The 27,337-nt window shown below is 43.1% G+C and overlaps 1 protein-coding gene across 2 annotated transcripts in view; it reads left to right on the top strand.

Annotated features, from left to right (window-relative positions):
• IGF2R (insulin like growth factor 2 receptor) overlaps window positions 1-27,337 on the top strand; it is a 274,566-nt gene that overhangs the window by 135,432 nt on the left and 111,797 nt on the right. For both annotated transcript variants that reach the window (XR_005748735.1, XM_040350930.1), the window contains exons 19-26: window positions 7,186-7,362; window positions 9,084-9,179; window positions 9,266-9,367; window positions 12,142-12,301; window positions 18,870-19,040; window positions 19,151-19,294; window positions 22,444-22,625; window positions 22,904-22,991. Coding sequence is in view for 1 of the 2 variants with exons in the window: in XM_040350930.1 (XP_040206864.1) it covers window positions 7,186-7,362; window positions 9,084-9,179; window positions 9,266-9,367; window positions 12,142-12,301; window positions 18,870-19,040; window positions 19,151-19,294; window positions 22,444-22,625; window positions 22,904-22,991 (1,120 nt within the window). In the remaining variant the exon portion in view is untranslated. The remainder of the gene's footprint in view (window positions 1-7,185; window positions 7,363-9,083; window positions 9,180-9,265; window positions 9,368-12,141; window positions 12,302-18,869; window positions 19,041-19,150; window positions 19,295-22,443; window positions 22,626-22,903; window positions 22,992-27,337) is intronic.

Raw genomic sequence — 27,337 nt, 5'->3', positions numbered from 1 at the left:
TCGCTTGGGGTATGTCTCTATCAGTTTTGCACATCGAGAGACTGAAATTTTTGCCCATTCCTCCTTGCAAAACAGCTCGAGCTCAGTGAGGTTGGATGGAGAGCGTTTGTGAACAGCAGTTTTCAGTTCTTTCCACAAGCTCAGCGAAGCTGGCCCCCCTACAATCAGCACAAATAAAAACTCAAGTGTGTTTCTTTAGTGCTACGTTTGTGCTGTTTTGTGCCGCAAAAATTTACGTTTGTGCTGCTTTTATTTTGAAGATATTAGCAATTGTTTTTTCCAGACTATGACATCACACAGCCCCCCTACAACCCCAAATGACACAAAACTGGTCTCGTTGGTTAGTGCTACGTTTGTGCTGTTTTGTGCTGCTAATATTTCCGTTCTATCTTTTATCGTTTTTGCGTTATTAATGACTTATTAAAGGTCACCAAAGGTCACACAGCCCCCCTACAATGCCCAAATGACACGAAACTGGTCTCGTTGGTTAGTGCTACGTTTGTGCTGTTTTGTGCTGCTATTATTTCCATTCTATCTTTTATCGTTTTTGCGTTATTAATGATTTATTAAAGGTCACCAAAGGTCACACAGCCCCCCTACAACCTCAAAATGACACAAAACTGGTCTCGTTGGTTAGTGCTACGTTTGTGCTGTTTTGTGCTGCTATTATTTCTGTTCTATCTTTTATCGTTTTTGCGTTATTAATGATTTATTAAAGGTCACCAAAGGTCACACAGCCCCCCTACAACCCCAAAATGACACGAAACTGGTCTCGTTGGTTAGTGCTACGTTTGTGCTGTTTTGTGCTGCAAAAAAAATTATTTGTGCTGTTATGGTTTTAAAGTTATAACAGTTTATTTTTTTTTTTCAAACCCCACTCACTTTGCCCACCTTACAATCAGCACAAATAAAAACTCAAGTGTGTTTCTTTAGTGCTATGTTTGTGCTGTTTTGTGCTGTTTAAAGTTCCTTTCTATCTTTTATCGTTTTTGCGTTATTAACCACTTAAAGACCTCAGGTGTTTTTCAGATTTGGTGTTTGCAAGACTAAAACATTTTTTTCTGCTAGAAAATTACTTAAAACCCCCAAACATTATATATTTTTTTTTTCTAACACCCTAGAGAATAAAATGGCGGTCATTGCAATACTTTTTGTCACACCGTATTTGCGCAGCAGTCTTACAAGCGCACTTTTTTTTGGAAAAAATTCACTTTTTTGAATTAAAAAATAATTTTTTTTATATATTGTGAAAGATAATGTTACGCCGAGTAAAATGATACCCAACATGTCACGCTTTAAAATTGCGCCCGCTCGTGGCATGGCGTCAAACTTTTACCCTTAAAAATCTAGATAGGCGACGTTTAAAAAATTCTATAAGTTGCATTTTTTGAGCTACAGAGTAGCTCTAGGGCTATAATTATTGCTCTCACTCTAACGATCGCGGCGATACCTCACTTGTGTGATTTGAACACCGTTTTCATATGCGGGCGCTACTCACGTATGCGTTCGCTTCTGCGCACGAGCTCGTCAGGACGGGGCGCTTTAAAAAAAAAAATTTTTTGTTTTCTTATTTAATTTTATTGATTTTATTATTTTTTACACTAAAATATAAAAAAAAAAAAAAATGATCACTTTTATTCCTATTACAAGGAATGTAAACATCCCTTGTAATAGAAAAAAGCATGACAGGTCCTCTTAAATATGAGATCTGGGGTCAAAAAGACCTCAGATCTCATATTTAGGCTAAAATGCAAAAAAAAAAAAAAAAAAAGGAAAATTTGTCATTTAAAAAAATGACAGAAAAAAAATTGTCTCTTTAAGAGGCTGGGCGGGACTGACGTTTTGACGTCACTTCCGCCCAGCAGAGCTATGAGGACGGGTGGGGGCCATCTTGCCCTCACTCAAGTCCTCACTCTCCTGGCGGCAGCATCGGATCTCCTCCGCCGCTACCGACGGCTCCGGTAAGCGGCGGAGGGCGCGGAAAAGCGGCGGGAGGGGGGGGCCCCTCTCCCGCCACCGATAACGGCGATCTCGCGGCGGAGACCGCCGTTATCGTTTACACGGCCGCCAGCTGAAAACATGGATATCTCAGTTGTGGCAGCAGCTGCTGCCGTTACTGAGATATCCATGTTTAAAAAGAGGACGTACATATACAGTGGGGGGTCCGTAAGTGGTTAATGACTTATTAAAGGTCACCAAAGGTCACACAGCCCCCCTACAACCCCAAATGACACAAAACTGGTCTCGTTGGTTAGTGCTACGTTTGTGCTGTTTTGTGCTGCTATTATTTCCGTTCTATCTTTTATCGTTTTTGCGTTATTAATGATTTATTAAAGGTCACCAAAGGTCACACAGCCCCCCTACAACCCCAAAATGACACAAAACTGGTCTCGTTGGTTAGTGCTATGTTTGTGCTGTTTTGTGCTGCAATTTTTTTTATTTGTGCTGTTATGGTTTTAAAGTTATAACTGTTTATTTATTTTTTCAAACCCCACTCACTTTGCCCACCTTACAATCAGCACAAATAAAAACTCAAGTGTGTTTCTTTAGTGCTATGTTTGTGCTGTTTTGTGCTGTTTAAATTTCCTTTCTATCTTTTATCGTTTTTGCGTTATTAATGACTTATTAAAGGTCACCAAAGGTCACACAGCCCCCCTACAACGCCCAAATGACACAAAACTGGTCTTGTTGGTTAGTGCTACGTTTGTGCTGTTTTGTGCTGTTATTATTTCCGTTCTATCTTTTATCGTTTTTGCGTTATTAATGATTTATTAAAGGTCACCAAAGGTCACACAGCCCCCCTACAACGCCCAAATGACACGAAACTGGTCTCGTTGGTTAGTGCTACGTTTGTGCTGTTTTGTGCTGCAATTTTTTTTATTTGTGCTGTTATGGTTTTAAAGTTATAACAGTTTATGTATTTTTTTCAAACCCCACTCACTTTGCCCACCTTACAATCAGCACAAATAAAAACTCAAGTGTGTTTCTTTAGTGCTATGTTTGTGCTGTTTTGTGCTGTTTAAATTTCCTTTCTATCTTTTATCGTTTTGCGTTATTAATGATTTATTAAAGGTCACCAAAGGTCACACAGCCCCCCTACAACGCCCAAATGACGCAAAACTGGTCTTGTTGGTTAGTGCTACACTTGTGCTGGTTTGTGCTGCTAAAAAATTTATTTGTGCTGTTATGGTTTTTAAGTTATAACAGTTTTTTGGTTCTTTTCAAACCCCACTCACTTTGCCCCCCCCCCCCGTACAATCTGCACAAATAAAAACTCAAATGTTTTAGTGCTATGTTTGTGCTGCTAATATTTTTATTTGTGCTGCTATGGTTTTTAAGATATAACAGCTTGTTTTTATTTCATAACAACCCACTCACTTTGCACCCCATGTTATTAAATCTTAAAAACAAACATACTATTTGTTAGTGCTACGTTTGTGCTTTTTTGTGCCATAAAAATACAAATTTGTGCTGCTTTTATTTTTAAGATATAAGCAATTTGTTTTTTCCAGACAATGACACCACCCTGCCCTCCTGTCCCATACCTGGTTAGTGATCTCCTGGTTAGACAGCAGCAATTGGAGCACAGCGAGGTATGGGTGCCTGTGATAAGTCCAGTAGACTGTGTGGTGGCAGCAGAACCAACGAGACCAGTTTTGTGTCCTTTCGGGGTGGTAGGGGGGCTGTGTGACCTTTGGTGACCTTTAATAAATCATTAATAACACAAAAACAATAAAAGATAGAACATAAATTTTAGCAGCACAAAACAGCACAAACGTAGCACTAACCAACGAGACCAGTTTTGTGTCATTTGGGTGTTGTGGGTGGTTGAGTGACCTTTGGTGACCTTAACGATATAAGATAGAAAGAAAATTTAAACAGCACAAACGCAGCACTAAAGAAACACACTTGAGTTTTTATTTGTGCTGATTGTACGGGTGGACAAAGTGAGTGGGGTTTGAAAAAACAAATAAACTGTTATAACTTAAAAACCATAACAGCACAAATAAAATTGTTAGCAGCACAAACCAGCACAAATGTAGCACTAACCAACAAGACCAGTTTTGTGTCATTTGGGCTTTGTAGGGGGGCTGTGTGACCTTTGGTGACCTTTAATAAATCATTAATAACACAAAACGATAAAAGATAGAACATGAATATTAGCAGCACAAAACAGCACAAACGTAGCACTAACCAACGAGACCAGTTTTGTGTCATTTTGGCATTGTAGGGGGGCTGTTTGACCTTTGGTGACCTTTAATAAATTATTAATAACGCAAAAACGATAAAAGATAGAAAGGAAGTTTAAACAGCACAAACATAGCACTAAAGAAACACACTTGAGTTTTTATTTGTGCTGATTGTAAGGTGGGCAAAGTGAGTGGGGTTTGAAAAAATAAATAAACTGTTATAACTTTAAAACCATAACAGCACAAATAAAAAAAATTGCAGCACAAAACAGCACAAACGTAGCACTAACCAACGAGACCAGTTTTGTGTCATTTTGGGGTTGTAGGGGGGCTGTGTGACCTTTGGTGACCTTTAATAAATCATTAATAACGCAAAAACGATAAAAGATAGAACGGAAATAATAGCAGCACAAAACAGCACAAACGTAGCACTAACCAACGAGACCAGTTTCGTGTCATTTGGGCGTTGTAGGGGGGCTGTGTGACCTTTGGTGACCTTTAATAAGTCATTAATAACGCAAAAACGATAAAAGTTAGAACGGAAATATTAGCAGCACAAAACAGCACAAACGTAGCACTAACCAACAAGACCAGTTTTGTGTCATTTGGGGTTGTAGGGGGGCTGTGTGATGTCATAGTCTGGAAAAAACAATTGCTAATATCTTCAAAATAAAAGCAGCACAAACGTAAATTTTTGCGGCACAAAACAGCACAAACGTAGCACTAAAGAAACACATTTGAGTTTTTATTTGTGCTGATTGTAGGGGGGCCAGCTTCGCTGAGCTCTTTCCACAGATTCTCGATTGGATTCAGGTCTGGACTTTGACTTGGCCATTCTAACACCTGGATATGTTTATTTGTGAACCATTCCATTGTAGATTTATGTTTTGGATCATTGTCTTGTTGGACGACTAATCTCCGTCCCAGTCTCAGGTCTTTTGCAGACTCCATCAGGTTTTCTTCCAGAATGGTCCTGTATTTGGCTCCATCCATCTTCCCATCAATTTTAACCATCTTCCCTGTCCCTGCTAAAGAAAAGCAGGCCCAAACCATGATGCTGCCACCACCATGTTTGACAGTGGGGATGGTGTGTTCAGGGTGATGAGCTGTGTTGCTTTTACACCAAACATAACGTTTTGCATTGTTGCCAAAAAGTTTGGTTTTGGTTTCATCTGACCAGAGCACCTTCTTCCACATGTTTGGTGTGGCTTGTGGCAAACTTTAAACAACACTTTTTATGGATATCTTTAAGAAATGGCTTTCTTCTTGCCACTCTTCCATAAAGGCCAGATTTGTGCAGTATATGATTGATTGTTGTCCTATGGACAGAGTCTCCCACCTCAGCTGTAGATCTCTGCAGTTCATCCAGAGTGATCATGGGCCTCTTGGCTGCATCTCTGATCAGTCTTCTCCTTGTATGAGCTGAAAGTTGAGGGACGGCCAGGTCTTCATAGATTTGCAGTGGTCTGATACTCCCATTTCAATATTATCACTTGCACAGTGCTCCTTGGGATGTTTAAAGCTTGGAAAATCTTTTTGTATCCAAATCCGGCTTTAAACTTCTCCAACAGTATCTCGGAACTGCCTGGTGTGTTCCTTGTTCTTCATGATGCTCTCTGCGCTTTAAACGGACCTCTGAGACTATCACAGTGCAGGTGCATTTATACGAAGACTTGATTACACACAGGTGGATTCTATTTATCATCATTAGTCATTTAGGTCAACATTGGATCATTCAGAGATCCTCACTGAACTTCTGGAGAGAGTTTGCTGCACTGAAAGTAAGGGGGCTGAATAATTTTGCACGCCCAATTTTTCAGTTTTTTATTTATTAAAGTTTGAAATATCCAATAAATTTCGTTCCACTTCATGATTTGTGTCCCACTTGTTGTTGATTCTTCAAAAAAATTTACAGTTTTAAACCTTTATGTTTGAAGCCTGAAATGTGGCAAAAGGTCGCAAAGTTCAAGGGGGCGAATACTTTCGCAAGGCACTGTATAAACCTCCTCCCTATTGAGCCTGAGTGGCCCACATAGTTTTCTCAGGTCACAGCTTCCCTGATGAAGTACCAAGCTAGAGTGGACATGTGATGATGCAGCAGGACTGGAAGCTTGATCAGATATTGCATTGGACCTCATACCGAACTGCATGGCACCACAAAGTTTATTTTATTTTAATTGGTGTCAGCATATTTTAATCTGATTTGCTTTAAGTCCGTGGCCTGGAGTCAGTTTTGTGGACCCTACTATAGTAGTTGACTATAGCTATTAAAAGATTGCTGAATTGCTTCTCAGTTGATTGCAGGCTCGCATACATGTTTTCTGACTGGTTCCCTAGTTTGTGCTTTGTGGGCATACTATTTCTTTTTGGTTAATGCATGAACTGTCTGACTCAGCACGTCATATCTGATTTAGATCTGAACAAAGTAAATTCGTCCTTGGCTCCAAATATGAGACTGGATTTCTGAATGAGCTGGTCTGTCAGTCAACAAGATGTAATGGAGAGAATACAGAAAATATAGTCACACAACCTGTGATTGGGGCTTTTTATTGGGTTTACTAGATGATATTCTCTTATAGCAGGGGTCTCCAAACTTTCTAAACAAAGGGCCAGTTTACGGTCCTTCAGACTTTAGGGGGGGGGGGGCAGACTAGGGCCATTGGGAGTAAAAAATGTCCAGGTTTCCAGTGGGAGTAAATACCCTATCTTTGGTAACAGTGGAAGGACTAGTGCAGTGCCCCATTGTTGGTGTTAATGGAAAGAATTGATGGTGTCAGTTGGAGGAATAGTGCCCCATTGGTGTCCGTAACAAGAATTATGCCCCATTTAAATTGGATGGAATAGTGCCCCAAGGGCCGCATGAAAGCAAGCAAAGGGCCACTGTTTGGAGACCCCTGTCTTATAGGTAAAGTAGACAATTGCTAATCTAGTTGGCTAGAGGTTTTGATTTTAAAAACTCCTATTCATCCATTTGTTCAAATGCTTATTTTTTAAGGACACGATGGCTGAAACGGTGGAAATCAGCAATTTGGGGGTGGCAAGCAAGAAGCCTGTTATAGATGGTGATAACGTAATTCTGGAATATACAAATGGATCTGCATGTATCGACATGGAAGGAAACCGGACAACCTATTCTTCAGTAATACATCTTTCTTGCAAGAAAGGCGCTACGGTAAGTGTTTGTGCTCCAGGGAAAAGTTACCGTCGGCTAACGGAAAGCTCCCGATCATGTGACCGCTGTAACAGCCAATCATGGCAGTCACATGACCTTATGCCCCGCCTAGCATTCTAATGCCGTTACGGGGCTGGCAGGCGCCGGCTGTAAGGGGTCAAGAGAAGAGGAATTTGAGCTTGGTGTTACTAAACAGTAAAAATCAGTCTGTATATGCAGTAAAGCATACTTGTTGTACTCACTAAGAGGATTTAGTTTGCATTTGTAGCGCTATACAAGTTACTCACTCACCTAAGTGTTTAATCTTCTGCATTGTGTAAAAAGGCTGCTTGATCCTGTCACCTCTGATCCTCCCTTTCTTCCAGAGTCCCCAATATATTTCCTGATAGAACAGAGGCCAGGGGATAAGCTGCACATGCTCAATTTGGTGTGTATTGCTAGAGATTTTTTTTCCCCCTTTTTTTTTGTTTGTTTTTTTCTTTTGGGAGAGTGCATTTGATCTGCACTGTTCAGACAGAGGGTCAGGGGTCCTGCATTCTTACAGGACAATCAGGGAAGAATGAAAACTCCTCTTACAAGCTTTAACCGGACACTGGTAGACTGCTTTATACTGCTGATAAAAAAAAAAGGTATTTAGCAGTTTATGTTTACTAAAGCTATTGTATTTTCATGTTCTGTGTATTGTGGGAGACCGGATATAGTGAATACAGGGTCCTGGGCTTAGTAACACTTTAACTGTAAATTCCATATCTTGGATTAAAGAACAGAACATAGGCCACCCTCCCTTTCCATTCCTTGTTAACAGAGCAGATAGCAGTGACTGACAGTTACCAGCTCTCTGTTTAGGGAGCCCTGGGAACCGAGTGATTGGCGTTTTTTTTTATCGCTCGGGTTCTAAGTTTTGGAGCCGGCAGGTGACAGATGCAGCATCGGAACGATGCTGCATCCACCTAGGCTATTATAATATTGGAAAAAAATAAATAAATCCCACACTTCTCTCTTAATGCATATAGGTTAAAAAAATTAAAATAAAAACATTTGAGTTCAGAACCACTTTAATACTGGATAGGAAATGAGTAGTTTGGAGGCACACAGTGGAAAATGGAAGAAGAGGAAATTAAGAGGAACATAGTTTTCCACCAATGCCATATAGATAAATAGATGTGGGACAACTGGCATTTCATTTTTTATTTTATTTTTTTTGTGAAAGTTTTCATGGGATCTTTAAAGGAATTGTAAAGGCAAAATGTTTATCGTAAGGCATTAAGATAAAAACAACCTGTGTGTAGCAGCCCCCTCTCTGTCCAGCGATGTCCACGATTCCCTCGGCCGTCTGGGCCTCTCCTCCTGATGGCCTGAGACACAGCAGCGGCACCATTGGCTCCCGCAGCTGTCAATCAAAGTCAGTTAGCCAATCAGAGTGAATGGACACACAGAGCTGTAGCTCGGCTTGGGTGCCCCCACAACAAGCTTCTTCCTGTGGGAACACTTGAGAGGAGGGAGGGGCCAGGAGCACTGAAGAGAGACCTGAGAAGAGGAGGATTGGGGCTGCTCTGTGCAAAACCAACTGCAACAGAGCAGGTAAGTATAATATGTAATGTTTGTTTTATTTTTAAAAAGACTTTACAATCACTTCAACACAATGCTGTGTAGTTGTATGTGAATCTTTATACAATAAATGAATGCATGCCTAAAATAAGTCCTTTTTTTTTTTTTTGTAGAGTTTAAGTCCAATTTTTGTTGCAGTTGCAAATTGTGTCGCTACGTTTATATGGTACACTGAAGCTGCTTGTCCTGTTAAGGCAACACATGGAAAAGTAAGTTAATGGAACATTATTATGGATTCCTGTATTGATTGATTCCAGGCCTATCTACCATAACTCACTGATGTTTTTGCTTGCAGGAGTGTAAAGTGGAAAACCCAAACACAGGATTTGTTTATAATTTAGAATCTTTGAGGAATCAGTCTGGATATGTTGCTAAAGGAAATGGTAAAACTTTCAAGGTAAAGAGCCAGAGTTCTAAATGGCTGGATTTTCATATATAATCAAAAAGAAGTATATGTGAATGTTGGCAGATTTAAAGGGTCTACTAATGTAAAGCATACATATTCCCAGATAAGTATAAGAGAACATAAATAATAGAATCTGTCCTACTGCAATACAACTGTTTGGCCTTGTGGGGTCATTGCTTAAAGGGTCACTAAAGGAATTTGATATTTTTTTAGTTAAATAGCTTCCTTTACCTTACTGCAGTCCTGGTTTCATGTCCTAATTGTTCCTTTTTGCTTTGATGTTGCTGTAATTCCTCTCTGTTCTGGACACTTCCTGGTTGTCTGTTTCCTGATCACCACAGTACTGGGAGATTTCTCACTAATCAAGGAGGTGTGATTACTGTGTGTCAGCACCAATCCAGTTTCGTTTTACAATCCATCACTGCCCTCTATTGGCTCTCTGGCTCTGTACATCAGAGAACCAGGAAACAACAGCAAAAACGAAACTAAACTGTAGATTTTTTTATCTATTTTTAATCATTTTTAAAAGGAATCAGTTAACTATTATGTCTCTATACCCTGTAAACAGTCATTTCAGATAAAAAAAATGTTTTCCTTTAATGGGAATATACAGTCTTTTCAGTGTTTTTCTTTGATGTATATGCCAAAGTGAGCTGTTTCCTAAATTGTGTGCCACAGATTCCCACAAATGGCACCAGCTTCTGCTTGATGGGCACTAAAGCTCTGCTACGTTTGTATGCTGTTAAATAAACCTTGTGTGCGCATGAGCCAAAGATTTGTGGCTTAGAAACACACAAGGGGTTATTTACTAAAGGAAAATCCACTTTGCACTACAAGTGGAAAGTGCACTTGAAATTGCACTGAAAGTGCACTTGGAAGTCCAGTCGCTGTAGATCCAAGGGGGACATGCAAGGAAAATAAAAAAAAACAGAATTTTAGCTTGCACATGATTGGATGATGAAATCAGCAGAGCTTCCCCTCATTTCAGATCTACCCCTTAGATTTACAGCGACTGCACTTCCAAGTGCAATTTCCAGTGCACTTTGCACTTGTAGTTTGCACTTGTAGTGCAAAGGGGATTTGCCTTTAGTAAATAACCCCCACAGTTTTCTGAGATAGCTTTGAAGTAGCAATCCCCAGGAAGGTGAGAATTGTAATTATTTATTTTATCATTTTTTTTATGTGCAGTTAGTGTTACTAAACTCGCAACAGTAAAATCAGTTTGTATTTGCAGTTAAGCATGCTGGTTATACTCACTTTGGAACATAAGGGGTTATTACTCTGTGTTGTGTATAAATGCTGTTGGATCCTGTCTTCTCTGATCCTCCCCTTCTTCCACTGTCCCCAATCCATCTCCTGATATGACCAAGCCTTTGCACCTGCTCAGTTCGGTGTGTATTGCTGGAGTTTTTTTTTTGGAGAGAGCATGGGATTAGCACAGGGCCGATCGCCACTGTCCAGAGGGCCGGGGGTTCAGCAGCCTCATAGGACAGTCGGAGGAGAATGAAAACTCCTCCTACAAGCCTTCAGACACTGATAAAAGAATGCTATATACTGCTGAGAAAAGGTATTTAGCAGTTTATATTTACTAAAATAATTACATTTCCATGCTCTGTGTACTGTGGGAGGTCAGATATAGCAAATGCAGGGTCCAACAAGTGGAGAGACTTTATCTGCTCACTCAGCTGTCAAAAGAAAATATAGGGGCAGTCTGACAAGTTTTTAACAGGAAATATTGTAACTAATGCTTCCTTCTTGGATCAAAGGTATAAACTTCTGTGTGTGTGTGTAAAGAAAAATCCGCCAAGTTTTTAACATGAAACGTTGTAACGAACTTCCTTCTTAGATCAAACTGTAAATGCAGGAAGTTTAACCACTTAAAGTCCAAATCTCTTTCTGAGGTTTGTTTGTTTTTTTAAGTTAAAATCAATATTGTTTGCTAGAAAATTACTTGGAAACCCCAAACATTAAATATATTTTAGCGGAGACCCTAGGGAATAAAATGGCAATTGCTGCAATTTTTTTGTCACACTGTATTTGCCCAGCGGTCTTTCAAATGCAGTTTTTTGGGAACAAATACACTTCAATGATTTCAAATTTTTTTGCTTTAAGGTGAAAGATGTTACGCCACGAGAATCGTGATCTATCTTCTAAGCAAAGAAATCTTGATTCTCATTTTAGCCAGAATCGTGCAGCTCTGGTATATAATGAGTTTGGCAATTCTAGAGAAATGCTTAATTAATGCATTACAATTTAACTAAACTCATTGGAATTAAAGCTGAGGTCCACCTAAAGAAAATATTAAAAGCCAGCGGCTACAAATACTGCAGCTGCTGACTTTTAATAAACGGGCACTTACCTGTCCAGGGTGCCTGCGATGCCGAAGCCGAGCAATCGCTTATCTGAAAAGCGGAGTTTCGCTTTTTGTTTGGTCCTCTGCTTTAAATGTATTGGAGATTTAAGTTAACTAAAATATGACTAAAACTAAAATGGCATTTTAGTCAAATGAGTATGAATATTACTAAATCAAAATCTGACATCAAAATTAACACAGACCGCCAACACATGCTTCCATCTGAAGTGACCTGCTTATCTTGGGCTGCCAATACAGCGACTTACTCATCTTGTATCCTAACAGAAGTGTGACATCATTTTGGCCAAAGAATGTTCTTATATTGTTATAGTGCTTGTCATTCAGCATTTTTTTTTTCTGTGTTCTTATGGCATTTTATTTTTAAAACCTTCGTCATTTATTTGTTCACTAGCTGAATATATGTGGCCCGGTCGAGGAGTGTGGTTCTGCAGCAGCTGGCTGCGAACTTGAAAACGGCGTGGTATCTAGACCAGTCCAGATAAGCCAGTCACTGGATCTTTCCTCAGATTTCATCTCCCTTACCTATCATGGAGCCCTTCATAAAGAAACTGGTAAGGGGAATGATCATACAATTGCCATTCATTCTTGTTGACATCGTTGGTGAGGGGTGCATATAGTAAAAGTCTCTCTTTTGTATAATATACTGTGGGAATATCTCACTACTAGAATGGAAGTAGATATTGGGCTACACAGTACTTCAGCATCTTCCCGTTATTCTCCCAGTAGGCATCATGAATGTTCTTGTTTTAAGAAATTCCGATTTTCAGAGCATATATAAACACAACAATATAATATATTGCATCCTCGGATGTATTGGCTGCATTCGTTTAATTTTTGCAAGTTCTATTTCCTATTTTGTTCTTAATGATCCTGCCAGCCAGTCATGACATCGCTTCTGGGTTACTAGATCTTTCCCTCCTTCCCTATTCCTCCCCCTTTTTGTTTTTGCTTTTGTTTTGCAAAGAGATAATATTTAAATATTTATTTTCCGTTCATGGCCGAACACAGCAGCAATTGACCTTAGGGTATTATCCTCCCTTTTAGGAGATTGACTAGGCAGAAACAACAGCATGTTAAGTGTTAAACACTCCACACAGTACAGTACCTCCCAGGGGGCGGTTCCCCCGGGTACATCCCCCACACTCTACAGCCCCAGTTTTTTTCTGCCTAGCAAGGAGATCACATGGCTCCTCTGGGCCCATGTGCTCTGAGGCTTTTTATTTTTTTGCAATTTTCTTGCTTTTCTTTTTTGTTTTTCCTGCATTTTTGGATCCTGAGATCTACAATCAACTGCCGACTGGGTGACAGGCTGGATCCTCGATCCTTGTAGTTCCCCCAAGTTCGGCCATCGAGCGTGTGCCCGCCTTTAGCTACGCGCTGGGCAGTCCACGACATGCCCCGTTGCTCCAGGGGTGGCTGGTGAGCTATACGCTCCAGGGCACACATATGACCGTGCTCTATGTCCGTGTCACAGTGTGCCGGGCCGACAGCCATGCTGTAACTGCGCAGACATTGGTTCTATCCGGGATGCCTCCAGCCGGTGGTCGCAGGACGGGTAAGTAGCAGTCCCCTTGCTTTGGCATGGTGGTGCGGCTGGTGCATTCCTGGGGAGGTCGATTGGGGGTCCGCCCTGCTTTCCTCTCTCCCTTTCTTTCCCTTCTTTCCCCATGTTCTGGGTGGCGGGGTCGGCCGTGAGGTGGGGGGTCCGCCTGGGGGACTCTATCCAGTGGATGGGGGCTGTGTCTGCTTAGGGGGTGCTGTTTTGCTGCCGTGTGTGCGGGGGGCCTGCCTGGGGGTCCCGGGTGTTTGCACTGTGTTCACTATATGTGTGTGTTTTTTACTGTGTAATCGTGACCGCCATTTTGGCGGTGCCGGGCGCCTTTATTAGAGTTCGGTGGGCATTTTCTTGTAGCCCGCATGCTTTTTTTGCATGTCGGTGGCCATTTTGGATTCGGTTTTTGCCTCTAGTGGCTAAAATAACGGCGCAAACGGCTCCAGCACACTTCCTGAGGGACGGCTCATCACAGAGTAGCGCTCTGGAGCAGACCGCAGCATACAGGCCTGGTCAGGTGGTGAGTCCTCTGGGGGGTCCCCTGTTCTCTGCTGCGGCCGGGAGGGTGGCCTGTGGGTCTTGCCTTGCAGTCCAAGGGTGGCATTAGGGTGGGTCAGCATGGCGTCCGAACCGGATGCTTCTCCCCCAGACATGCCAGTGTTAACCCTTAGTGCCCCCTGTACCTGCGGCCTCTGTGGATGCTATGACGGCAGTCCTAGAGGCATTTGTTGCCAGGATTGAAGCAGCGCGTGGCCAGAGGGGGGTAAAAAGCACCCCCTACCCCCGCCTTCTTCTGGGGATGCCTCTGACACAGAATCGGGCCCAGCTACTGCTCCCGGCCCTGGTTCCGAGGTGTCAAAGGATGCAGGCCTAGTCCACACGGACAGTGAGGATGACTCTGCATCAGGGTCAGCACATGATAGGGCTCTAGTTGGAGCTCTTATTACTGCGGTGTGGGATACTCAAAAAATTGAGGATTCGGCGGAGACATCAGAGATGTCGGTCCCTTTTGGGTTACGCTAGCCGGCCCACACTGCGAAAGTGTTTCCTTGTGTTTCTTATCTGGAAAGGTTTATGTACAAGGAATGGGATCGGCAGTAAAAGTTTTTTTTTTTTCTGTTCCAAAATGCTTTGCGGTCCGTTATCCTTTTGAGGAGGATTTCCTGAAAAAATGGACCTCTCCTCTGTCAGTGGATCCCCCTGTGTCCAGACTGAAGAAGGCTACCACGTTACCTTTGGAAGGGGCTCTAACTTTCAAGGACCCCGCAGATAGTAGAGCTGAGGCTGTGGCACGCTCCATGTTCACAGTGGTGGGGTCGGCGGTGAGACCGGTCTTGGCCGGGGCTCTAGTGTCACAGACACTTACTGAACGGGCAAAGTTGTTGCTTCAGGAGTTGGAGGAGCATCATGCCCCTCCGGACTGTGTGGCGCTGGCCGACCAGTTGGTGCAGGGCCTAAAATGTGTCTGTGAGTCAGCCCTGGGTACGCTTCCTTTGCTCTCCAGGGCCTCCGCCTACGCGGTGGAGTTGCGCCGCCTTGTCTGGCTGAAGTGTTTGTCTGCAGACCAGTCTTCTAAGAAGGCCTTGGTGGACTTACCCTTTAAGGGTGAACGGCTTTTTGGGGCTTCTCTAGATGACATTATCAAAGATGCCACGGGAGGTAAGTGCTCCCACAATCTGATAAGGAGCCTCGCCGTAGGCAGGGGCCCTCCTTTACCGCCCCCAAGCATTTTTTTCGTCTGCCCGGTGCGGTAGCTAAACGTTCCCAGGGCGCTAAGGCGCCCACTGAAGGGCAGAAAGCGCCCCTGCTTCCGCAAGCCCAACAAGCCTGCGGAAAAACCTGCTTCCGCATGAAGTTCTGCCCCCGCACGTCTCTCGGGTGGGGGGGGGGGGATGCGGCTCGGTGGAGGTCTCTTCTTTCCGACCGGTGGGTTTGCGAAGTAGTTTCCTCGGGGTACAAGAGAGAGTTTCTCTCTTGTCTGCCAAACAGATTTTTTCCTTCCAACCTCCAGCTTCTTCCGGGTCGTCGGGAGGCCCTGTTTGGGGCTGGTCAGGGGAGTAATCGTGACGGTTCCTTTACTGGAACGGTTTCAGGGGTTTTACTCCAATCTGTTTGTATTCCCCAAAAAGGAAGGGGTCCGTCCAATCCTGGATATCAAGGCCCTCAACTGTTTTGTCAAAGTGCACAAGTTCAGGATGGAGTCAGTTCGCTCTGTAGTGGCGGCACTCCATCAAGGGGATTTCCTGGCGTCCTTGGATATCAAGGACGCGTAATTGCATATCCCCATATGTGCAAAGCACCAGAGATTTCTGCGCTTTGGGGTCGGGGAGGACCACTTTCAATTTGTGGCTCTCCCTTTCGGCCTGGCTTCGGCGCCAAGGGTTTTCACCAAGGTGCTCGCTCCTATTTTGGCCCTGCTGAGGCAGCGCTGGATTGCTATTGTAGGATACCTGGACGAATTTCTTCTGAGAGCTTCTTCAAGCTCAGAGTTAGAGGTGGATGTGTCTATCACCTGCCTCCGGGAATTCGGTTGGCTGCTAAATGCTCAAAAGTCGGTGTTGGTACCGCCTCAGCGCCTGGAATACCTGGGGTTGGTCCTGGATTCCTCGGAGGCGAGAGTTTTTCTTCCCACTGAGAAACTACAGACACTGCGGTGAGGCGGTTGGCGACCCAGAAGTGGTCGTCGCGTCGCTTTTGCATGCGAGTTCTGGGTCTGATGGTGGCATCCTTAAAGGCGGTTCCGTATGCTCAATTTTACACTCGAGTGTTGGAGAGAAATTCTGTTGCGTTGGGACAAGCTCCCTTCGTCTCTGGATTACCAAGTCCGGGTGAGTCGCCTGGTCAGGTCCTCTCTAGTGTGGTGGCTGACATCTCCGGTACTTCGGGCCGAGAAGTCGTTCCTGCCATACCGCTGGATGGTGGTCACAACGGATGCCAGTCTCTCCGGCTGGGGGGGGAGTCTGGGGTGTTCAGTCAGCCCAGGGGCACTGGACTCAGGAAGAGTCCTGCCTGCCAATCAATGTCCTGGAACTCCAGGCAATCAGGCTGTGCCTCTCTAAGTGGTCTCTGAGACTGCAGGGTCGCCCGGTCAGGATTCAGTCGGACAACGCCACGGCTCTTTCGGCCGTTTACATTCCGGGCGTACAGAACTGGCAGGCGAACTACCTAAGTCGCCAAACGCTAGACCAAAGAGAATGGTCGCTACACCCAGATGTGTTTCAGAGTCTGTGTCTGAAATGGGGCATTCCAGACGTGGATCTTCTGGCGTCCCGACTTAATCGGAAGGTGTCACGGTTCGTGGCCAGGTCCGAGGGGATACCAACAATCCTAATTGCTCCTGATTGGCCTCGTCGTCCCTGGTACTCGGATCTGGTGTGTCTGGTGGCAGATGTTCTGTGGCGCCTGCCATTGCGAGAGGATCTTCTGTCGCAGGGTCCTATCTTTCATCCTGCTTTACAGTCGTTGGCTTTAACGCCGTGGCTATTGAGAGCCACGTGCTGAGGGAGCGGGGTCTGTCGGATTCGGTAATCTCGACCATGCTGTGAGCACGGAAGTCTACTTCCCGGAAGATTTACCATCGTATGTGGAAGGTTTACATCTCTGTGTGAGGAGATGAATTTGCACCACCGTACATACGTGATGTCCCAGATTCTGCTGTTCTTACAGCGTGGAGTGGATCAGGCTCTCGCCTTAAGTACGATTTAAGGGGCAGATTTCGGCCTTGGCTGTTTTCTTTCAGCGACCGTTGGCGGCGTACTCTCTGGTGCGTACGTTTGTGTAGGGGGTTCGGCATGTGGCCCCTCCTGTGCGTCCTCCGCTGCCTCCGTGGGACTTGAATTTAGTCCTCTCGGTGCTTTAAAAACCTCCGTTTGAGGGCATTAGGGAAATCCCTTTATTGACTCTTTCCCAGAAGGTGGTTTTTCTGGTGGCAATCACATCGGTCAGACGGGTGTCTGAATTGGCGGCCTTGTCTTGCAAGGCTCCTTACTTGGTCATCCACAGGGATAAGGTGGTGCTGCGTCCGCAGCCGTCGTTCCTTCCTAAGGTTGTTTCGGCCTTTCACATTAATGAGGACATTGTCCTTCCATCCTTGTGTCCTCGGCCGGCGAACCCAAAAGAGGCTGCGTTGCATTCCTTGGATGTGGTTCGAGCCTTACGGGTGTACCTGTCTACTACGGCTCCGTTTCGGAGGTCGGATTCACTGTTCGTGTCGGTGACTGGTCCTAAGAAGGGTCTGGCGGTCTCGTCGGCCACCATTTCTAGGTGAATCAGGCAGGTCGTGCTTCAGGCCTATGCCTTAAAGGGGCGGGCGCCTCCCTTCCCGGTTACGGCGCATTCGACCAGGGTGATTGGTGCTTCTTGGGCTTTCCGCCATCAAGCATCTGCTTTTACAGGTGTGTAAGGCAGCGACCTGGTCGTCGGTCCACACCTTCTCAAAGTTTTACAAGGTGGATGTGAGTGCATCTTCGGATGCCTCCTTCAGCCGCAAGGTTTTTGCAGGCGGCTGTTTAAGGTTGAAGTTCCTCCGTTGAGGACCTCTGGTTTGTTTGGAGTGATGTTGGTTTGCTGTGTTTTCCCACCCCTCGATTTTTTGACACTACTTGGGGACGTCCCTAAGGTCACCGTAAAATCCATTTCTCTGAGTTCATGGACGAACACAGCACCCACTCCTCCTTTGTACTGCTTGTTACGAACTGGGGCTGCAGAGCAGAGTGTGGGGGATGTACCCGGGGGAACCACTCCCTGGGAGGTACTGTACTGTGTGGAGTGTTTAACACTTAACATGCTGTTTTTTTTCTGCCTAGTCAATCTCCTAAAAGGGAGGATAATACCCCAAGGTCAATTGCTGCTGTGTCCGTCCATGAACTCCGAGAAATGGATTTTATGGTGAGTACAAAAATCCTATTTGTTGTTTTTGAGTTGTTTCTTTTTTCTTTCTGTAAGAGCTAAAATGCCTGACTAAATATATTTTTTATGTGTTTTGAAATGGCAATAAAAAGTAATTTTAAATAATAATAATAAAAAAAAAAAAAATACTACATCTGAGACCCGAACAAAGCAGATATAGTCTTTTTTCGGCTCTCCGGCCAGCCGGCAGAAGTTCCGGCTTGTTGCTCAAGCCTCCCGGTGGGACGGGAGACTCGGGCGAAGCGGTCCCCTCCCGCTGCTTCTGATAACTGAGCAGCTGCTTTGTCTCATGGGTTGTTATTACAATAAAGCAGACCGTCCGCTCTAAAGAACAGTACTGGGGTGATGCCTGCAGCTGCAAGCATCACCCTGGTACAGCCCCTTAAAGCAATCGATTTTTACAGCTGAAAAACCCCTCTCAAAAAAAAACATCACTGCCAAAAAATGCTGATAACAGCCTATGTGTGCATGGACACATAAGATGACATCCTGGGGAGTTTACTGGCTGCAGAGAGAAACGCCTGAAGTCAAAAACATCCAGTGTGCACGAGGCCTTTATGGTTGACTTTCAGTTGACTTATAGAGAAGGTGGTGTTGGCAGTTCAGAGAAAACGCAGAGAAAACTCAATTAATTGTTTAATACTGTATCTATTTTTCAGGCCAAGGGGATACGTTTACAATAAACTTTGCGTGCAATGATGATCTATATCCTGGTGAACTCAGCTTTTTAAGACAGGAAATAAACTCTCAAACTGATCTCTACCACACATTTTTTGATTTTAAAACTGCAATGGCTTGCTCCCCATCTCTAGTGGATTGTCAGGTTGCAGGTAAGTACTTGCATTTCTGTATATTGTGGGTTGTTTTATTTTAATTTTTTTTATTTTATTTTTCTTGTTCCTTTTTTAATATAAATTTATATATTTTTTCCTTTTTCTAGATACTGCAGGGAATGAATATGATTTAAGTGACCTTAGTCGGGATAATGAACCTTGGATAGCTATAGATACATCCGACAGTGCAAAAAATAGAACATTTTACCTCAATGTTTGCAAGCCTCTTCCCTACATTCGAGGATGCCCAGGTAAGGTTTTGGGCCAACATCTGCTTCTTTTTTCAGTTGTAAAGCTTAGCACCTATCTCTGCGCAGCTCACCTGTGAATTACATTAGTTCTGGGGAAGACCAACTGAGCCTATTTAGACTGACTGCAGTCAATGGGGAAGTTGTTACCTCAGAGCTAGCATGTGGCCTATGAGTTGGAAAATTAAGCTTCTGAAACAGGTGTGTTTAGCATTCTCACTGGTTTGATGTACACGTAATTACACAGTGCTAAAATAAAATGTTGTATAGCAACAATAATACATCTAATAAATCACAGTCTTACTGCTGAACTACAATATGTATAAAAGATCTCCATTTGATCACCATTTAATAACATTTTGTTATTCAGCACTGTGCTAATTCAACTGACAATTGCACTGCCATGCAACCCTGTACGCAAAATACTATAATTTTTTTTATTTTTCACACAAATAGCTTTCTTTTGGTGGTATTTAATCACCACTGTTTTTTTTTTATTTTATTTTTTTTGGGGGGGGGGGGAAATATTTTCTGTTTATAAAACATATCCAATAATAAAAAAATATATCACATTTCTTCATAAATTTTAGGCCAAAATTTATTCTGCTACATGTCTGGTAAAATATCCCAATAAGTGCATATTAATTGGCTTGTATGAAAGTTATAACGTCTACAAGCGATGGTATACTGTATATACCAGAATTTACGTAGCTATAGACACTATACTGTAATGGCAGTTATCAGCGACTTATAGTGTCACTATGATAGTGTGGAGGGCAATCTGGCACCATCACACTGGCTGGGAGGATCACTAAATGATTGCTGGTGACACTAATTCAGTGATCAGTGAGACTATACTCTGACACTGTACTAATGACACTGTCTGGGAAGAGGTTAAAGCGTTTGTACAGGAAATTTTTTCGTTTAAAATAACAAACATGTTATACTTACCTCCACTGTGCAGTTCATTTTGCACAGAGTGGCCCCGATCGTCCTGTTCTGGGGTCCCTCGGCGGCTGTCTCTGGACCTCCCCGCAATTAGTAACCACAGTCATGCGAGAGCTCGCATGGTGGTCACTAATTGCGGGCGCGCTCCCGTGATACAGCGAGCGGCCATAGCCGCTCACTGTATCACTCGGCCCCGCCCCTTTGGCGCGCCGTGTCACTGGATGTGATTGACAGCAGTGCCAGCCAATGGCTGCGCTGCTCTCAATCCCATGCGCTCTAGCCAATCAGTGGCCAGGCTGAGCGGCGAAGAGGATCTCGGGACCGCGCGGGACTTTCGAGGGGTCAGGTAAGTATAACGGGGGCGGGGAGGCGGCGTTATGCAATGTTTTTTCACCTTAATGTGTAGATTGCATTAAGGTGAACATTTTTTTTCTTTTACAACTCCTTTAATGTCTAGGGACAATCAAGGGGTTAACTGCGTGCCTAATGTGTGCTGCTTTTACTTGCTAATCTGGCTGTTTTCTGTTTTCTGGCTGCATGCTGTTAACAGTTTTAAGTAGCTATGTAGTGTTATTTGGGTGGTAAATCTGTTAATTTCTTCATTTAAAACAATCGCCAAAATATGAAACCATAAGCTTGTAAAATGAAAAGTCAAATTCTATCAGATTTATTGTGTGTGTCTTACAATACATACACATTTCCCTGTGTTTTTTTCCTTTTAAAACCCTGTAGTTACAAAAGAATGAATGCTAATCTACCAACAGTCCTATGACATTGTAGCTTTCTATACACTGACTTTTCATGCAGTATTATCAGCCCTGTCCAGTTGTTATTTCAAAAACTACAGAATGTGTCCCCCCATATTATGGAAGTGAAGAGAGGATGGAGTGTTCTGTAGTACAGCAAAAGAGAACTGGTCAGGGCTGACACTGCAAAGTTAGTAGCACACTGGCAGATCAGTGGATATTTTTACTTACCTCATTTTTAGGGAGCCAAAACATGCCAAAATGTTTATGTATTGCAAACTTGTAAGACATGCTTGGACATACACTTCACATTTAACAGTGCAATATAAAATAAAATGTGTGCTCAATTAAATACTGTACTCTGTCTTTAAAACAGCACTTCAGCCAAAAGCAACAACATAAAAATGAATAGCCCGTCAAAAGATAAAATCAGTTTTTGCTGTAACTTTAGTCGAGAGGTTTTCCCTGCAGCACTTTTCTGCTACTAGATGTCTTCAGTTTTGTAGCCCACATCATTTAGTGCACTTCCCCTGACCCAAGGTTGTCCTGGTCCGATCCCAGTCTGTGACTTGACCGTGAAAGGATAAGCAACACAGTCACTTGGCTCCAATCAGCATGCTTCTTGTCAGCATATGAACTAATTGGCTCCTTGTACTGCCTCTCCCTCTTATCCTGCAGCTCTGCTGTACTGGGACTGCAATTGGATACCAATTCTAATTCCGGTAATTAAAGGACATGTATTAAAATTAAAGTACATTTAAAAGTGTTACTAAACCCACAACAGTAAAATCAGTCTGTATATGCAGTAAAATATGCTGGTTATACTCACTGTGGAACCTGAGGGGTTAATCCTCCACGTTGTGTAAAAAGGCTGTTTGATCCTCCCATTCTCCCACAGTCCCCAAACTATCTCCTGGTAGAACATATGGTAGGGGACAAGCTGCACATGCTCAGTTTGGTGTGTGTTGCGAAGTTGTTTTTTCTTTCTTTCTTGGGAGAGTGCACGTGATCGGCAAAAGAACAATATGCACTGTCCAGACAGAGGGTCAGGGGTCCTGAAGCCTTATAGGACAGTCAGTGCAGATGGAAAACTCCTCCTACAAGCTTTAACCAGACAATGATAGAAGTCACAAGACTGCTCTAACTGCTGATGAAAAAAACATATTTTGCAGTTTATATTTACTAAAACTGTTGCATTTCCAAGCTCTAGGTAGAAAACAAAAAGTGGATTACTATCTGTCAAGTTAAATCGTTCAGGTGAGGTCGTAAAAACGTCCCTTGTACATTAAGCCTAAGGGTAGACCTTGGGGTCCATCCCACAATGATGCTACTCTCAGCCAAACAGGAACATAAATCCCTAAGATGGTAACCCTGATTATATAAGAAGGCCTTTGTGATGTATCTTTTCCTGTATAACGTGGCTGTGACTTGTAGGCAAACCTGTTCTTTTCTCTTTAGGGGGAGTTGTTGGGTCCTGCATGAAGACTACAGATAATAAAAGCTTCAACCTTGGCTTTATTCAGATGAGTCCTCAGGCTTCAGCAGATGGGTCTCTTACCATCGTCTACATGAGTGGAGACAAATGTAGAGACAACAAGCATTACTCTACACGGATCATCTTCCATTGTGGCCATAACATAGTACGACTCTTTTATTTAATTCCTTAAGTGCTGTCCAGTTGTCTGACTACTAACTAAATCTGGGCTTGTTATGTCAGGGTCTCTTTCATGTGGATTTTTAAAGTATGTATTAGAGCAAGGGTTCTCATGTAAACCAGTTTGGGAATTAATGTCTTCCAAATACAAATTTTGTTTACCAAATTTTTTATTAGAAACCGTGACATTTCTGTGCCTGTCTCTACCGTATGTATCTGTCTATATATCTGTTACATTTTTTTATATTTTCTTTATTATAATAGGGGTCCCCTGTTTTCCAAGAGCTAGATGACTGTGAATATGTATTCTTGTGGAGGACATCTGAAGCATGCCCTGTTATAAGAGCTGAAGGTAAGCATTTACACTGCCAGAGAAGATTTCTCCTGCCTTGGGCTGGCCATACACACATAGAGTTTTTCCATTCACTCTGCAGGCTGCACGTTAAAAGATGCCTCCATTCATGTCAAAATACCTCAACAGCTGCATCTGATTTGTATTTCCATCTGGCTCCTTTTTTTTTTGTTGAGGGATGTCAGGTGGGAAGTGGCTAAACGGGGCACCCACTGAGTGGTTCATCAGGAACTGGCCAGAATGTGAACCATGTATGGCCAACTTTAGTCGCTCTGCTAAATGTTGCTTTGTGTCCGGACAGGCATAAAGGCAGTCGATGACTCTCTCTCCATCTGACCCTCCCGAACAGCTACTTTTTAAATGCAGATGAGATGCTAGATGGGTGTGACCCCTTGTTCCTACTCATTATTTTCAGTTCATAGTCTGCAGCCTGATGTCAAACTTTTTAGAAGGAATTCTGTGACACAATGGTTATACCGCCGCCCACAGGAGACTTGAACACTGGCAACAAAAACTTGTTAGTCAGCCAGTATAATCCCCCCCCCCCCCACTCCGATTATGCTTTAGTGTTTTTGCTAGTGTTTTAGAACTATGGATGTCATTTTTTTTCCCCTCACCGCCATTTTATTATTTTCAATCAAGACTTTTTTATTCTTAAAACAAAGATTCTTTGTTAACTGCAGAGCCAAGAGAACTCGCTTTGCAGTTTTCCGGTTCATCTGATTCTTGTCGCTGTCTTAAAGACTGTACCTGGACCCTGAGATCTTTTTGTAATGTGATGATTTATGAGTAAAATCACATCCATGATTACTGGGCCTTCAAGTGACTGTCTACGTCAGGGGTAGTTGAAGAATGTAGGGGTCATTTTTTCATAGTGTCTTCTTCCTAGGCGTTTCGTTCTCAATAATTACGATTTTGGCTATCTTCAAAAGTGTGAGTTTATTCTTCAAGAAAGACAAGCAAAAGACAATGCTTGCATAATGACAACTGGTAAGACATGTTGAGATGGTTGCTTCAGAAGGAGGAATGAGGTGTCAGATGAGATGGTACATCTTCCTGCAGGGTGGGCCTCCTACCCCCATCTTCCATAGTGAATGATCACTTCCCCACCCTCTTCCTAACTAGCTAGTCAAACCACTTGGTTTCTTATACTGTTTTTAAAGCCAAGCATATTTACATTTAGCATCGCTCCAAGGAAGGTGATGAAGCTACTGTCACAAAAGTAACACCCACCTGTGTATTTTAAGTAACATAACTCCACCCATTGTCCTGACATACTATTTCAGAAATAGATGTTACGTACAAAGCAAATTACCTTTTCTCTAGTCCTCAGCAACCTTCAAAATTAACATGTTTCAATGAAGATTCCAGAAACTTTTATTGCTTAAAATGGTAATAAATTCAAAATCTAACAGTAGGCAACCTCGGCCCTCCAGCTGTGGTGAAATTACAAGTCCCATGAGACATTGCAAGACCCTGACAATCAGAGGTGTAACTCTTAGAGGCAGAGGCATGATAGGATTTGTAGTTTCACCACAGCTGGAGGGTCGAGGTTGCCTACTCCTGGTCTACGCCTTCTCCTCCAAAGTCTGTCTCCTATATGCCTTCAGCCACTTTTGCACACAGCTGATGGGAGGTTTAAATGGGTTTTAAAGGTAAATATGTTTTTTCCCTAAATGGCTTCCTTTTACCTTAGTGCAGCCCTCCTTCACTTAAATCTCATCCTTCGATTTTTGCTTTTAAATGTCCTTATTTCTTCTGAGAAATCCTCACTTCCCGTTCTTCTATCTGTAACTACACACCGTAATGCAAGGCTTTCTCCCTGGTGTGGAGAAAGCCTCTTGAGGGGAGGGGGCGAGCAGGAGTGTCAGGATGCCCACTAACACACGGCTCTTTTCGCCATCTGCAAAGTAGAGAGTGTCCCGACACTCCTGCTCGCCCCCTCCCCCTCAAGAGGCGTTCTCCACACCAGGGAGAAAGCCTTGCATTACGGTGTGTAGTTAGACCGAAGAACAGGCAGTGAGGATTTCTCAGAAGAAATATGGACATTTAAAGCAAAATCGAAGGATGAGGTACGTGAAGGAGGACTGCACTACGGTAAAGGAATTTATTTAGGGAATTTTTTTTTTACCTTTACAAACCCTTTAATTTATCCTCGTTGGATGATTTTATGCCTGAGGAGGTTGTCTCCTGGCACAAATCTTATGCTTAAAGCCTAACTCCATGTTTCTTTTGACTTTAAGTATTTCATTTGGACCAAGTTGGTCCAAACAAGCAATTTGCTTCACTAACAGATGTGCTCACTGGTAGTGCTGTATAAATGGTATGTAGAATCGGCTACATATGGTGTACAACACTGTGTTCTGGCAGCAGCATGGGAACCTTGCTCCTGGAACAAAATCGAGGCAGACTGAGAGCTGCCATTCATAGGAAGTTTTGCATGGCATCCTCTTGTTGGCTGAAGTGGAGAGGTGGGTGGATGATGTCACATCTCCCTCCTCCCTGGATTTGACTGACATCAGCATAAGCCAATGGCTTCTGCTACTCTCAATATGTCCTGTGAAAAGAGGAGCAAAGACCAGTGTGGTTACAGATTAAGGATGCGCTCAGGCGTGTTCACAAACGGCACGTGCAGAGCCCGCCAGGAAGGCAGCGCTGCACAGCAATAATCATAAGCAGTCAGACATTTCCTGATCTCTGCAGCATCGCATCGGGACGATGTCTCATTGCTAGTGATTAGTGCTCCGCAGTGCCGACTTCCTGGCGGGCTCTGCACGTGCGGTTTGCGCACACGCCTGAGCTCATCCTTACTACAAATGAACAGTGCTGGATCAAGAGAGGGCTCCTGTAAGTAGTTGGGTTAAGGAACAGACCGTAGGAATTTTTTTTTTTTTTTTTTTTAATCTTTAAAGCAGAGCATCTTTTAAGGTAAATATTATTTGACTTTATAACCAAAAAAAGTAAAAAATCCTATTTTGCTTGCACATTTTTTTAAATTGTGGACCTCAAAATATTTAATGTTGCAAAAGAATGACCTTACATGACCAGACATGCAGTACATTTAAACATCTTTTACAATTATTTTGAAAATGTTAGACTCTGTAGGATTTAATTAAAAGGCAGTATTTCGCACTCCTAATAGTCATTGGTGACAGAATGTAGATTATTTTCTTTAGCGGGAAAAGGAAGCCAATCCAAGTTTACACCGTAGATGTTCCGTAGATGTTATCTGAACCAAGCACACGTTTATAGCTGGTGGAGCCACCCTGGGGAGGTCAGCAAAGAAAGGGGAGTTTTGCTTTCGGTTAACAATTGGTGATCTATAGCTATTTTTAAACGCAAACTGTGGGGTTGATTTATTAAAGCTGGAGTGTGAAAAACCTGGTGCAGCTCTGCATAGAAAACAAGTGGCTTCCAGATTTTGTCAAAGCTTAATTGAACAAGTTGAAATCAAACACAAGGGGCGCCTCTGGGTGTAAAAGTAAAACAATTTTAATCACAAAGTATATGTACAGGCAACACTCATATTAAAAGTGATCAGTAAGCCTTGTATAAAGAGTGGTCCCAGACGTGGGAATTTTCTTCAGATCCATCAAACCGATCCTGCTTGCTGGGGCGCTGGTTCTGCTTGATCCAGGAAACCGCTGGAGAGTTGGAGAAAGTTGGCCGCAAACAGACTGGATGCAGAGCGAGGCCCGGAGCGTAGATGTGGTGCTGGCGAGGGGGGTGACGTCACTGGTTAGCGACGCGTTTCACGCTTGTACAGGCTAAGATGACGTGACAGCCACGCTCCTTCATTAAGCTAGTCTGAAGTCATGCTACCATGCAGAGCTGCACCAGATTTTTCTCCCAGGTTTAGTAACTCCCCCCCCTGTTTGTCTAGTAATTGGGAGCTATGAAACTAATCAGCAAGACTTTTACTCATCTAGTAAATATCTTTTTAGGAACTGCTGTTGGTGGCTTGTTAAATTTTGAGTATAGTATGATAGTTGGTCATTCGATCACTCCCATATACAGTAAAACCTTGGATTGCGAGCATAATTTGTTCCAGAAACATGCTTGTAATCCAAAGCACTTGTATACCAATGCAAATTTTCCCATAAGAAATGGAAACTCAAATGATTCGTTCCACAACCATTTATTCATAGGTCCTTCATTTTATAGTCTATATAAAAAGATCATAGCAAGGTTACCAGGTTGTGTAATCATTAAATGTCCATCTTCAAATGGAAGCCTCCACAAGGGGATTAGAAGCAAAATCCAGAAGGAGCTACAGAGTAAAAAAGAGAAGAGAGGTGCCTCTAAGTGTAGCAATATGTTGCTAAATGTTGTACCTTCATTAAATG

Source organism: Rana temporaria, chromosome 4, assembly GCF_905171775.1.
Source record: "Rana temporaria chromosome 4, aRanTem1.1, whole genome shotgun sequence".
In the NCBI taxonomy this organism is placed as follows: domain Eukaryota; kingdom Metazoa; phylum Chordata; class Amphibia; order Anura; family Ranidae; genus Rana; species Rana temporaria.
Note: the sequence above shows the minus strand (reverse complement) of the source record. Positions and strands in the feature narration are given on the sequence as shown.